This window comes from Salminus brasiliensis, chromosome 5 (genome assembly GCF_030463535.1).
Source record: "Salminus brasiliensis chromosome 5, fSalBra1.hap2, whole genome shotgun sequence".
NCBI lineage: Eukaryota > Metazoa > Chordata > Actinopteri > Characiformes > Bryconidae > Salminus > Salminus brasiliensis.
In genome coordinates, this window is record NC_132882.1 from 39,396,258 (window position 1) to 39,411,476 (window position 15,219).

The 15,219-nt window shown below is 38.1% G+C and overlaps 1 protein-coding gene across 10 annotated transcripts in view; it reads left to right on the top strand.

Moving 5' to 3' along the window:
- Positions 1-15,219, top strand: part of LOC140556416 (sickle tail protein homolog) — a 161,314-nt gene that overhangs the window by 31,273 nt on the left and 114,822 nt on the right. For 3 of the 10 annotated variants that reach the window (XM_072680319.1, XM_072680320.1, XM_072680318.1), the window contains exon 1: positions 166-1,235. The exons of 1 other annotated variant lie outside the window; for it this stretch is intronic. In XM_072680319.1, coding sequence (XP_072536420.1) covers positions 953-1,235 — 283 coding nt within the window. In that variant the 5' untranslated portion in view covers positions 166-952. Of the gene's footprint in view, positions 1-142; positions 1,236-15,219 lie in introns of those variants that run through there. 6 more of the 10 variants (XM_072680316.1, XM_072680317.1, XM_072680322.1 and 3 more) reach the window with 5 other exon arrangements.

Genomic DNA, 15,219 nt, shown 5'->3' on the forward strand with positions numbered 1-15,219 from the left:
TCTGCATTTGTTCTCCTGACACTCAATCGGAGACGCGTGCACACAGACACACAGACGGTCTCACTTGCTCACTCCAAAGTGCCAGAGGCTCCGTTCTGTGAGACTGTGATTAACCCCTTTTCCCTCCCTCCCAGTCTTTCGTCTACCTGTACTCGTCTGGACTTGTGTGGGGTGAGAGAAAGAGGAAAAGAGAAGGAGAGAGAGATTTTCTTCAATACCACTTCCAAAGAGCCTGATCTGGAGACACGTTTGGAGAAGGAGAACCGGCACCTTGGAGACACCTGAGGAATTCTTTGCTTCTACCTTTTGTGTGCGAGTGATGTGTGCAAGAGTGTGTATGTCTACCTTGATAGTAACTGAAGCCTCTTATTTAGGGATTATGAGGCACACTTTTGGAGGAAACACACTTATTTAAGAAGAATGCTGTGGACTATTGGCTTTGTTTGAATGGCACCCTTTCCGGAGTTGACAAGTGAGTAGCAACTTCTTTGGCAGCACGCAACATTAGCCTGGGTTATACTGCGTGTGTGTGTGTACACATACATTGAAATCTCAAAGTAATCAACCTGCTGATGTTAAATGCCAGCATTGAAAACAGGCACTCCTGAGACAGTGGAATGTGGACAGTGGACTCGTTTGTACTTCACATCTGGACTGGGAGTAGCAACTACAGGGGGGGCAAGTTCCACTAGCCTGGAATTTACTGTGTGTGTATGTATGTGTGTGCGGGCAGGTGGTGGACTCTCTGGGATATTTAAGTGACCTGCCAATAGAAAAAAAAAGGCAATATTGCAGACAGACCTCTCCTCAAGACATGCTGACAGTGGACTCAGTTGTACTTCACATCAAAACTGAGAGTAGCAACTTCAGAGAGGAGAAAGAGGCACACAACACCACGCTGTTTTTTTTAAACTGAATGTTCGTGTAGTTCTGTGCGAGAGACTAGTAGAGGATGTCGAAACCATCCCGTTTGGCCCGGCCACCTTCGTCTGTTCCCGGCTCGAAGCTGCCGTCGCCACGACGCGAAACACCTTCCTCCCGTCGCAGGTCATCCCAGGATGACAAGCTGATGCGGACGGACAGCGAGGGCAGCCTGTCTCGCCATAGCCTGGCCACCAACGGAGCAACACACTTGCATAGGAAGGGTGAAGAGGAGGCCAGCCAGCACAAGAGCAAAAGCAACCCACCCAAAGGGGCAGTAGCGACAGTAACTCAGCAACAAGGTGTCCATCACAGTGAGTATGACCAAAAAATATGCATGTAGGCCAGAGGACACTGACTAACCTTTTACTGTATATTCTTGATATAAAAGGTTGATTAACGTCCTGCCTGTTGCATTAAAATAGAGACACATAATAGGCCTTGTTAGGATTTGTTGGTTCTGCATCTGTTTGAATGTAATGTGTCAGGCTAGCCATGATGAGTTATAATGTTTAAGGATAGTACAGCCTATGTCTTGACAGCATTTTGTTAATTAGATGTTGTTGGTAGCGGTGGTGAAGTGTGTGTGTGTGTTTTAGGGGGCACTGATGCTTGAATCCACCTGTCAGAAATAATTGCTGCAATCCATGCACACACACAGCCACCTGGGACAGCATTTAAAATAATTTAAGACGTGAGTGAGTGTGTGGGGGGTGAGATATATCTTTGACCAAATAATAATCCCATAGCTAATAAATGATCTGTGCAAGACATTGACTACTGCAGAAGTTTGAGATTTTGTCTTTGTCACAAGAGAGAAAAATGTGAACTCAAGGTAAAGTAAACAATTGTTAGCTAGTGAAGTAAAGTCATTTTGTCTAGCCGAGGAGAGCAGTTGGAGGGTGGGGGATTGAGGGAAGGAGTGGCTCATTATCATTTTAAGGAACAGACAGATAAACCAGCCATTCTGAAAAGACAGGGCAAAAAACAGTGGGAAAACACTTGGGAAAAAGAGGAATGAGAGTTACAGACTATTAGTTTTTACTCAAATTCCCTCCCAATTTTGTCACAGTTCCAAGTAGTTAGGTCTGCCTTTTTCACACACAATGACACCAGCACAAGCCTTCTCCGGCCAGCCAGAGAGAGCAAGGCCAATTAAACTCTCTTGGCTGTGGCATTATTGAGGCTTGATCCACAGTGTCGACTCTTAGACATCTGCTTAATTCAAGCCCACAAACTAGTGGTTAAAGATAGTTGTTTTTTTCAGCTGTGCAGACTGGTTAAGTTGCTTGTTATGCACATGGGAGGCTGGGGTTTGAGCTTCAGAGAAGCACACCACCACTCTAAAACCAGATACAGCTCCTAATGCTTTGTTCCTGCCAGTATAATTATGGTGCTGTGTGTCAAATAGTTTAATTTGTTCTGTCATTGATGTGTTCATTGCTGAAACTCACTCAATCTCAGTGATGCTGAAAATGATTAATTACACAGTTCAATACTGTTTTATATAGCTTGCTATGTGTATTAGACATGGAGCAAGCTGATTGTGCTATTCCCATGTTAATCAGAAGTGATTAAGAGAATTTCCCCACTGCGGGACTAATAAAGGATTATCTTATCTTATCTTATCTTATCTTATCTTATCAGACTTGAGTTAGAATTTTGCATTTGGCACTGAGTAGGCATTGTTTTGAACGTGGGGCATTTGTGGATGCAGAGGGTTTATATGGATTTATTTTACACCTCACAAGATTATCAGCAGCATTCCTCAATCCCTTAGAATAGATTTTGGTAGATTGTCCGGCGGTTTTTAGAAGCATGTGAACTCCAAGCCAAATTATTATTGTCATTCTTGCACAGTGGGGTACGGATTAGCACTCTCTGTGAGTGTGTGCGCGTGTGTATGTGTGTGTGTGCTCATGTGATTAGGGACCTCTTTATTACGCTCCACACCACGGGTCTTTAATCCTGGGGGTGTGGATTTATAGCTGCACGTCACCTCCAGATAAAAGTCTATCTTTGACACTGATCTTGAAGCAGCTCCCTATTGCTTGAGATGTTTAAGGAAAACAGAAACTGAGCTAGGATCAGTGACTGTGAGTAGTGTCTGAGGTGTTTTTTGGAGTTTCTGTTTGAGACGAAACTGGTACAAGTGTGTACACATACACACACATCAAGTGAATGATGAATAGACTTGATTTATTGAGGTTAACTGTTCACTGACAGGTTGTGTATGCAGTCACTCAGGACCCCAATAGAGCCTGTCCTATATGAGTTCTGAGTCATTAAAGTGTGTGTGCGTTGGGGGATATGGCAATGTCAAGCTCAGGGGTGATGGAAGGAGGTCAGGAATGTGTGCAAAGCATGCTGGGAGTCTGAATGTCTAGTATCTGTGTGTGTGAGCATGTGTTTGTCTCAAGACTTTTGTGGACAGGTCTGGAAGGGAAACCAGATGTTACGGTTAAACTTAGGCGTTATATGTAGTGATACTTACATTTTTTGGTTACTTTCTATGTACAGTGATTAGTCACTACATTAAAAACATAAAGGCGTTCTGGCAGCAAGACGTTAGCGGTTCATCCTTTACCCAGCTCTGTATGTTGCATAGTGGGACCTCTATGGATTGCATCAGTGAGAACCCTTTTTATAGGTAATTGTCACTGCACACCTGAAACATCCCACAAGACCTACCGTTTTGGAAATGCCCAGTTGTCTAGCCTTCACAATTTGGTCCTTGTCAGAGGGGCTCAGATCCTTATGCTTGCCCATTTTTTCTGCTTCCAACACATTAACTTTAAGAACCGACTCTTCACTTGCTGATATATATGTGGGTGTGTATATATATATAAAATGCAGACACCAGTTTTTCCTGTCAAAACTATGAATGGAACAGGGTTTTTGTGGACTTGTTCAAAGAAATAAACCAACAAAAACAGCCCATAACTGAGTGTGTTTTCTTTTTTAGCTGCTTTTGGAACACCACACATGTCAAAGACATCTTTCTGATGTTTGTTAAAAAAGTTGCCAGGACATAGCAGATGTTGTTTTCCATTGTCGCAACACCAACACCAAACTGTAAAACACAGTTCATTCATTTTCACTTAAAAAATAATCATGTATGGTGTTTGTTAAACACATTGATTCAACTCCAAATAAATTTCTCTCAGCAAGTCAAGGTCTTAAGGCAGACAAAAAATCAGGATATTTCTGCCATTCTCTGCTAATAACATGACAGCTTAGTTTAGTTGTTGCATTTGATATGTAAAGAATGTGAACTTTCAAAGATGAACATTTGTAGATTTTGTCTAAAATGTTTAAATCACATATCAGTTAAATTTTTTAATTACCCTGATTAAACAGTTCCATAATAAGTGTAAAAATACCTGACCAAAATTATTTGCACACTCATATAGACAACATTCATAAACATTCATTCTACAATAAAGTAATGTATATACATTTTTATTACTTCAAACGGCTACTTCACCAAGATAATGAACATGCCTCAGGGCAAAACTGGTTTTCATGAATATAAGTGACTGAATCTGAATCTAACACCTTTGGGATGTGGTAGAACTTGAGATTTGCAGCCTATTGGTGCTCCTGAAATATCTGCAGGAATTGTGTGATGCAATCATGTCAACATTAACCAGAATCTTAAAAGAATGCTTCCAACATCTTGTGTTTATCCATGCCACAAAGAATATAGGCTGATTTAAGAGCAAATATACACCCACATTTAATTATTATTCCATTTAAAGTGCTTAGTGAGTGTATATTTATAGTGTCCGTGCAGTTATACCCGTGTCCTTTTAAGAAACCGCTTTTTTAAGGCAATATCATTAAAAATTCAAACTGTAGCACCCATACTTCCAACAAGGCTGTGTTCGTTACCCCTAACAGGTGTTCTGCAAGGCCGCTGCATAATTTCCAGGCTCCCAAGCTTTATTACAAATTAATATTCTGCCAGCTTCAGCTAGTGCTCTCTTCCAGGCTTTGATCTGGGGACTTTTCTGCCAGCTCATTTTTTCTCAAGCCTGAAGAGTGGCGTTGAATATTGCTCTGTAGATTATTACAGAAAAATGCATTAACAATAGGTACAGAAGGCTGACAGTGATTGTCCTAAAGCATGTCAAGAGGATTTTGAATGGAGAAACTTTAGTTTTACTTTTTGTTTTGAATTAATAGTAAGAAAATAGCCACAAGTGATTTAGCGAAGATTTGGCATTGAACTTTGCATATCATGCCCTTATCTGTTGCTTTTCATTTGCATTTGCTTTTCTGATTAGACACTAGACTAGCAGTTTAGCGACTCTTTTTGTTAAGCATTTACTTATAAAATACTTGTCTTCAAAAATCAGTGAAGCTGACTTCGAACAGTTCTGCTTCCATTTTCAGTCCTAAGTGTGAACTCTTTGCCAGTTCTGTCAGGTGCAGTTCCCCTACCCACCCACACTGCTTCTGATATCTAACTTTAGCTGGCCACAACTGTCATGAATTTGTTCTTATAAATGCACTTCCAGATCCATTAGATAGGCACTGATTGGAGAAATGAGACTTTCTGAAAGTTTTAAACAGGTTAACCAATTGTTAACTGGCATTTCGAACACTCTGGAAGCCCTGCAGGCAGACACCACCTGCTGGTCATATTGGTGTTCTTTCATTGCAAAACCTAGATTTATCCCTGTTAATAAAACTACAAGGATGAAATTCTGTTTCAAGTTTTATGTGTCCTATTCAGGGGTACAACACCATACTTCTAAATTAGTGTCTGTACATTTGAAGAATTCTCAGTATTTTCATTAGAAAAGAACAACAGGTTACATACTAATGTCAGCATCTAAGGTTGGCATGTGAGTTTAATGATAGGGGAAACTATATTATTGAGAGATATAGAAAGGCTACAGTGAGGTACAGGCCAATTCCAATATCTGATATATAGATACATAGTCAAATCTAGTCAAGTCAGATTTATTTCTATAGCGCTTTTTACAACTGTTGTCGTCACAAAGCAGCTTTACATAAATAGTGATTAATAAAAGACAGAGACAAAGAAGAAAATAAGAAGAAAATAACGTAAAACATGACATAACATGTATTAAAATTATAACGCAGCATCACAGAACATTCTGCTTCTCTTGTGTACAATAATTTCCTCATAAAACATTGATTTATTAGAGCAACCACTCATCTGGAAATTACAGGTTTGATCCCTGATGATGCCAGTCGGTCTTGTTAGTCACAGTGTTCTCCTCCAAGAGTGTTTAGCATGGAGTGGATGTACGATGTAAGAAACCTATGTGGATTCAACAAGCTTTTCTAAAGAATTTTTCTAAAGTTTCATACACGTTTAGTCTCTTATGCAGATCACCCAAAAAAAAAATTAAATATGATGGTGTGTTTTACAAATTATTACTCACTTTCAAGTTAGGGGTCAAATGTGGAAATTACTGTGTGCCTGCTATTTCACATGCGCTGTGATTATATTTCCCTACATGGACTGTATGGACTGTGGAGTCAATGGTACATTTTGAAACTTTAACCATCTTGCCATACTACTATTAAAACGATGTTTCTTTCATGATATGGACATGTTATAGAGATTAATTTAATAAATAGTTTAATTTATTTATTATAACAAATTTAATGTAAGCATTTTATAAACACATAATTGCCTGAAAGCTTGCTAACATCTTTTATCCATACTCCTCACAAAAACATCTGGAAGGAAAGCTAGCATGTCTTTTCTTGCTTTCAACCTGTGCCATGTCTAAGAGATAAAACAAAAGAGACTCTTGTTTATCAGGAGTCAGACGTGTTGACGTGTTCTGAGGGTCACTGAGAGGTGAACTGAGCTCAGTCTGGTCTTTAAAACCAAGGTTAGTGTTCATGCAAGGCTAATTAAGGGGACTAATGGCTAAATCACTTAGTTAATTTCACATCCAGGGTGGTCTTGCTTACTCATGATTGGGTCAAAAAAAGGTTATGAGGAGAGGAGAGATAAGGGAAAGGAAGGTCAGACTTTCATGTCCTTAATAGACTCCTTTTTTATACTTCTGAATGGACTGAATGTCACCCTGAGGACAGCAGTGGTGCTGCTATTCACCAAAAGTTTATGGTTGTGTATGTTTAGATTATATGTACAGCAAAATTTAGCTGCAGTAAAAAAATTTTACCTACCCCACCCCCCATAAAGGTAGTAGTACAAGCCATTGTGAGTGTACATGCACATCTATCTTGTCTAACTTAGTGATGCTGTCTAGTCTGAAGCAGCGGGTGTACTCTGGGGTTAAATTAGGATTTCATAAATTGGGGAGCCCTTTTCTGCCATGAGTGTCAACCATGTGGGAACAAATAAATGTGGTATAATATGGTATATGGTATAGCCTGTTGATATCTATTTCTTACATAATGGCATTTATTTATCTGTGGAAACATACTTCTTAAACTACCCCAGCCTTCATTATTAACAGAAATAATCAATGTAGCTCAGTTATGTAGCTACCTCAGTTGTGGTAGTTTTGACTGATTATGCAAACTCGGCTTGATACCGCTATGACGTCATATGTAGTTGGCCAGCGCTGTTTATCACACTGAATTGTTGAACAGATTTTGCAAAAATTGTATTGGAAACAATTTATATTTTCATCAGATTACAGAACCAGAGCCCAACTCAGATTGCTGTTCATATGAACCAAAGGTGTTCAGTTTAACCACTAAATATACTGTACATTGTACTTTTGTATAACCATGCCTCCATAGGACAGAGAGATGGGCAAACTGATGTCCTATAGGGCTATAGGGCTCCAGGTGAGTGGAAATGATTGACAAAGAATGGTATAACCGATAGGATTCACCGGTCTCCACATATGCCTCCGAACAATGCACAGCTTGTCATGTTTGCATCATATCTTATGCTATCACATGAACCAATATTTGCCAGCTAGCTATATGGCATTATTTCTTTCGATAAGTTATAATGTCCACATTAGCTTGCAATATTAAAATAAGATAACTTGGGTGTTAACATATGTCTGACATGACATGAGCTGCTAGCTATGTTTTTCATGTACAAGCTAATAGGTCAAACAATTCATCTAGAATGTGGTGGGTTGTGTTTTTTTAAGTTTTAAAGTGTAATCCTGAATATTGTTAATTTAAGTTTCTAAATTATTTTTATCAAATCTCAGGGCATAATAATGTGTTTTACGGACCCAGGATCGCTTGCTCTAAGAGTTTGGTACTGAAAGCAGACAATCTGCTGCGTGTGTGGAAGCTATCCGCTCCCTGCGGCGTTGCGTGGTTGGTTCATATTTGTTGTGTGACTGCTTCGACTTGCATGGCTAAAAAACCTTCTCCTATAAGAACGACTCATTGTTTGCAGGTGTTCCTGCACAGTGAAATGTCATTAATCCAGAAAGCACTGTTTTTCTCTGCTTGAATGTTTGTGCCCACTGACAATAATGAGAAGCATTAAACGGATGAACCTGGTTCTACTATGTTGCAAAAAAAAAATGTATGCAGAAAAGAACAAAACCAGGGATGAAGAGCCCCTCCCCCAAACGTGCCTAGAATCGATCCTGGGTGGGTTCTGAGTTTTGTATTCGAGGGAAGTGTCAAAACACCCTCAGTGTCCTCAGATAACCAGCCCAGCAGTGACAGAATACTTGTAGCCTAACTTTTTTAAGGGTAGAATTCTTCTTAGTAATGTCTTCTTGTAATGCATATGTGACTCACATCTGTGGCATTGTTTTCAAATGTTTTGTTTTTATATCATTAGCTTGTCATAGAGTAAGTGTGGGCTATAGACCATGGCTGTTCAAAATTGGGTTTTGATGTTAATTTAATACTTTTACTTTTTTAATACTTTCTTGTGTTAAGGTTTTACAAATAGTGGTAGAAACCGATAAACATAATCATTGGGTATAGGTATCATTGGGTAAATGAATAAATGCAAATCCTGCTAAACTTCATATACCTGCACATCATGTAGCCTTCACTTTTGGACAAACTTGCCTATTATTTTGCCTGCTGTATGTTTAGCTATGTCATGCTCACTGAGTGGGAAATGGCATGTTTTGTTACTTTAATCTGATCTGCTGATGTGGGAAGTGTAAAGGAGCATGTCATGACAAGCCTACACTTTAAGGAAAAAGGGTTCTTTGACTCAGATTAATAGTGGAATTTTGTTGCAATATAGAACCCCTTTGAAATCAGGAAAATATTGTTTTTAACCAAGGAAATATACATTTATCAGTTTATGCTTTTAAAGTGTTATTTGAATGGCCATGGTTCTACCATTCATTTGTTAAAGAATCCTTAAAAACCTCTTGTATTTTAGACATGTGGCATGAAATATTCCTTAGGGTTTGTTTTGAGCCTCATTTCTCCTTACCCTCTAAAAAGAGACCGTTTTGACAAGTGTACGACTATAATGCCTCTCTGAAGAGCTTGCCCTAGATGAAAAAAATGTGTAATCCATCCAAAAACACTGACACTGAATGAGGGAAGATGCTTGTAATCGAGGATTAGATCTTTCCCTTCGAATTGCAGATTGTGGTCTGTGAGAGCACTGTGAATGAGAGGAGATTTCATTTAAACAAGTATCCCTCATTATCTCTTAATCCACTCTGATTATCACAGATTAAAAGTAAGAAAACATCAGTCCAGCACAATTCAGACTAAAGTCACTGCAGAACTATCCATCCTGCTAAGCCTCTGTAGAGAAGTGCGGTTTAGCAAGAGGCATCATTTGCCTAAATGATGCCAGTGAGCTGGTTAGACTGAGTTTGTGTCTTTGATGTCTTTTACATCTTTAGTTTTGTACTGAAGTTAACTACAAGTCAAGTCAAGTCAAATTTATTTGTACGGCACTTTTTACAACTGTTGTCATCACAAAGCAACTTTACGTAATTATTAATTAGTAAAAGACGGAAAAAAAGAAATAACATAAGAAGATATAAAGGATCCAAGACCCCAGTGAGCAAGCAAGTTAATTGTACACAATGACCGGAGTTACATGGGATACAGTAGTTACAGTTGGATAATGAATAAAGTAATGAGGCTATAACACAGACCTAAATTTAGACCTAAACCAGATCTTAAGTTTCCACAGCTTTTACTGAACTGTGCATCTTTTGTGTTTCTTTGCTATCAGCAAGACTGATTTCTGAAGGGGACTGGTTTCTGTATTTTTAGTTTGTTCCACCATTTGTTGCAGAAACAGCTTGTACAATTCAAGGAAAGCTTTACGCTAGATATTGGGAACATTGCTGTGAGGATTTGATTGTTGTCAGCTACAGAAGCAGTAGCAATGCTCCATCATTGCCAAATGGGGGCTGCTGGTGTTGGCACTTGCCTTGGACTAGGATAATTGATGTTCTAATGACAAATATTTAAATAAGTGCTGATACTATGCAAATTATCATTGTCTTTCTGTTTCATATGTCAAGTTATGTATTGTCTTTAATGTAAACATTCTTTTAAAAAATTCTATTATATGGTTAGTTCAAAGTGTGAAAAGCATGTATCTAATTCAATAATCCACAAGAACATACTCTGAACACATAATGTAGATTTGGTAAAGAAAGCTGAGGTTTGTACACGTTTGTACAAGTGTACAGATTTGGTTTACAAAGAAAAACTGAATGTGCAGAATATTTATCATTATACATTATTCAGTAATATTAGAAGCTAGCCAAGTTGGCAATTATATGGTAATTAATTTAGCATCAGGGAAATGGCAAGGTAGTGAGTGAGTCACTCTTATGCTCATATATGGTAACCTAATTGTATTTGGATCATAATAATATTGTTTAGTGCAATAACTATGCAGATGATGATCATTTCTCTAAATTTACACTAGTTCAAGCTTATTACCCATTATACTATATATATAATGCTTTTCTATACCAACTGGTGTAAGTGAATTTATATTTCAGTTCCATTTAAAGACTTAGATATGCTAACAATAGATTTACATATTCTCTTTGAAAAATGAATTGAATGTTATTAGACAGCCAGGCCTGAGTATAGTTATAGTGCACTACAGGTGTGTTTGAAACTGTGTTGTGTCTGTTTGCTTTCTGGCATGGCTTTGTTTTTACTCTTGAAATTATTTATCGTCCCAGTTCTTCTGTTTGAGGAGGAACAGAGAGTTAGGGAGAGTAGGGGCTTGTGCTGAGGTACTTCTCCTGACTTCAGGAATGTTCCGCAGTCCTTTGCGCTGAGATCATGAGGGTTGTGCGGTCGCCATGGCAGCTGTGGAAAATGGCCTCCAGGTCCAGTCAGTAATGGATAGTAAAAGGTAAATGCACTATAAAGTCTGGAAATGCACAAGAGAGAATCCTCAACAAGGCTTGTCCCGGACCAGCTTGTCAGAATCAGGTCACTTACTGAGAATGAGCTGACAAGTTGAAGAAGTGTATATGCATGTGTTTTTGGATGTTGTCAGGTCAAAAATGTAGTGTTATATATACTTTGGCTCAAGCAATCTGTTCTGTATATATAATAAATGTAAAGGACTATATAGAAATAAAAAATGTTCATTTAACACTTTATTAGGAACCCTTTATTTACATTATTTATTTCATTACATTAGTTCTTCATGACATGAATTCCACAAGATGTTAGAAACATTCCTTTGAGATTCTGGTCCATGTTGACATGATTTTAGCAGGTGCACCTTAATGCTGTGAATCTCTAGATTTGGTGATGGGAAAGGCCCCTGAATAACACTAAATATAATGTTATCTTCATGATGTTCATGTGAAATGGTGTATTTTGCTGTTAGAAGCAATTAGAAGATAAACTATGCATAATGGTCACCAACAATACTCAAATAGACTGTGGTATTCTAGCGATGATTAAAAGACTCAAAATGTGCCCAACTCAGCAGAATTCAAGATTCATCCCATGAGGCTATGTTTTTTTTACAGTATATAACTGTTCAGAGCGTCCAGAACATCAGCTTTCTGTTCCTGGCTGAAAGAGGTGGAATGTAACGTGTTCTTCTGCTGTCGTAGCCCATTCGCCTCAATGTTTAAAGTGTTGTGCATTCTAAGATTCAGTAAACTCAAACCGGCAGTTAAAGAAATGCTTAAACCATCTTGTCTGGCACCAACAATTGTGTCACGCTCAAAATCACTAAGATTTTTTTTATGTGATATTGTTTATGTCAACATTATCTGAATCCACTGGCCCATATCTGCATCATTTGCACTGCTGTCACTGATTAGATAATTGTATAACACAACATGATAATTGTGCACCTAAACTGAAAAAAACTATGTATTTGTTAATGTAATTTTCTTACAATGCAAGTAATAGATTAGATTAAATAGTAGATTTTAGTATTTCAAATTTTTGTAGTATTTTCATTTTTTTTATTTTCTTTTTATAATAAATACTGAACAGGGCTTTGGTAGTGTTTTGTGAGAGGTTAGATTTATATATATTTAATTACACAGCAGAAAATCTAAAGACATTTTCTTGCTACATCAGAGACATAATGCGTGTGAAAGAAGGTTTGAACACAGGGTTTTGATGTCTTCAACTCTCATTAAATAAACAGTCACCCAAAGTGGGTGTGAGTGGGAGTGGAGGAGAGAGAGATACTTGTCAGAATCAGGTCACTGACTAAGCATAAATGAGTGAGGTCCTCTTTTCACACCTGCCTTGCATGCTGTCGTCGTTTGTCATGTCACCACCCCTCCATTATAGATTTATGTTCAAATCCTCTTGTCTGTGCTACAGACCTTAGTTATCCTGACACAATAAAAGGGAAAGCACTTTCCACTGGTAGCTCGGCACCTAGCACCTGGCTCCGTTCCCTTAATGGGGCTGTATGCTAATGTGTTTAGCCGCTAGCAGTTGACAGCTAATTGTGTTAACTGCTGCTTCATGAGTGCATTCAGCATTCCCCCTGGGCCTGCAAAGATTAAACTCTGGCAATCAATGGAAATCTACAAAGCTTTATTGAAAACCCACTCATTCATTATGGATTAGGACCCCAGGGTTTCTCAGTTAGCTTCTCTTCACCCCAGCATTGATAACTTAAAGCTACATCGTCAGGAAAAAAGAGAAAAATGGCATGATGTTTTAATGATGTTCTGACATTATGCATAGCCAGTGGCCAACGTGTGGTGAGCGTTCTGTTTGTTTAATTAGTCGTGACACTGCAAAAATTCCACAAAGTTGTCCATTTATCTCTGTCCTCAACATGCTGCATCTCTGACGTCACCTGTCATTTTGTAATGTCTTGCCCATAGATTATAGTGCATACATTACTCAAATAGCTTTTTGTGCTTTGCATCTGGCACTCAGTGTGCGTCAGTTGTTGAAAGTTTATACTGATGCAAGTTTATAATTATATGATATTTTTGCATTCTTGCACTATAGTAGGGGTGTAATGATACACGGAAGTCATGGTTCAGATCACTCCACGACTTGGACCTCGTGGTTCGGTACGAGTTGAGTACAACAGGAAAAATAATCCACATGCAAAAGACTAGATTTCATTTAATTTATTTTTAGTAGGCAGTAGTGCAATTTACAGTTCTATCCTGTGCCGTATAGTCCCCCCGAGGTAGTCATTACAGTCTGTAGTGTATTAAGCTGTAAAATGTAAACAGTATACATACACTTCTGCATAAGTAATATTTTATGTAGGATGATGAATTTTTTTGTAGCTGAAAAACATCTCTGCAAAATAAAACTCATGCTTATGAAATTTATAAAAGTCTTTGCATATGTTACACAACCGGCAACGCAACCTGCAAATGTGTAATATGGTGGCAATTTAATGCTACATACATTTTATCAGAAAGCTAAAACTGGATTTGACATTCTGCATTTGAACTTCAACACTATTATACAGTACCAGCTACTCAAAGGCTATTACTGCAGAAATAACTTAATCACCATATTTGACAAGGCTTGGGGGTTGGTGTTGGGAATTTCGGGTGAAGTAGCATACTTCTGGCAAATAGCATTGGGTTTGTGATTGTCAGACAAACCATTCATTTCATTTGCAGTCATAGAGAAAATGAAGAGACTGGTGCTACCTACAAAATGATGTCATAATTTCAGAAGCCTATTAGAACTGCACAATGTGAGGGCAATTCCACCAATGTTGCAATTATTTTTGCTATACTTAGATCACGATAAGGGATGTCCTTTATTTCAGTACTGCAAATACTAACGTAGCAAAATTATGCTACACCAATCTGCAAGCCAAACACATTACTGTTTTACTTTGTTATCAGTTCTGCAGCCACTCACAAGACTGTTTTTTAGAGTATGTACAACATAGCCCTACTTCAGGAGGAAAGAATTATAACTTACCTGGCATTCTACTCAGAACAGGAGGGATGCACTGGACCGAATATTCTATACATCAGTTTAATGTGTGTTGGTTCAGTGAAGCAAGCTGCTGGACACAGGATTTGGTCAGAAAGAAGTCTGAATGTGTTAGACTGCTAGACTTGGGTAGAGGATTTTTAAGTTTATTTTCAACCCAGTAAAGGCAGTAACACCCAAACCACTTAGGACACACAGACACACTATAAAAGTCTTCCTGCTCATCCAGGATGCTCACATTTCACTGTATCTTATTGGTTTATATAATTTTTAATATGCATCAAATTTGCAAAGCACTTTCAACACTCCAATACCCTGCCTTTGAATGCCTTTGAAGGATAGACTGACATAAAATAAAACAAAGTTTTCAAAGATTGTAATTCAAAGCTGTTCATTTAGATTATTTTTACTAATAAACATGAATGCTTTACTATTATTACAAATACTACTGCTAAGCATATCTATGATTATAGATAGATAGATTATATATAAAGCACATTGACTTTTGTGGCGTTAAAGTGACTTTGTACCATTTATTATGAATTTCTAAGGAAGTCATATTTTTATTTTTAAATATTCATAACCACATTGTGTTACTGACAGCTTTTAATGACACAGATGTCTGTTTCCGGTGACCATTTCTATCAACACTTCTGACCGTGTTGGCTTCTCTAGAATGGAGCATCTAATCACTTTGAACCACTCTGGACTAGGGCTGCAAAATAGATTAATAATTCACACAGTGTATTCAGGATTGGAGTAAAATGCCTTTGATAGATACACTGTATGTTCAAATGTTTAAAGACACTCCTTCTAGTGAATGCATTCAGCTACTTAACGATTCATCTGTTGCTGACACAAATCTGCAAGTGCATCAGCTTGTCTGGTCCCTGTAGAGAAGTATTATCAGTAGAATACGGCTTAGCGCAGGCTAAAGGG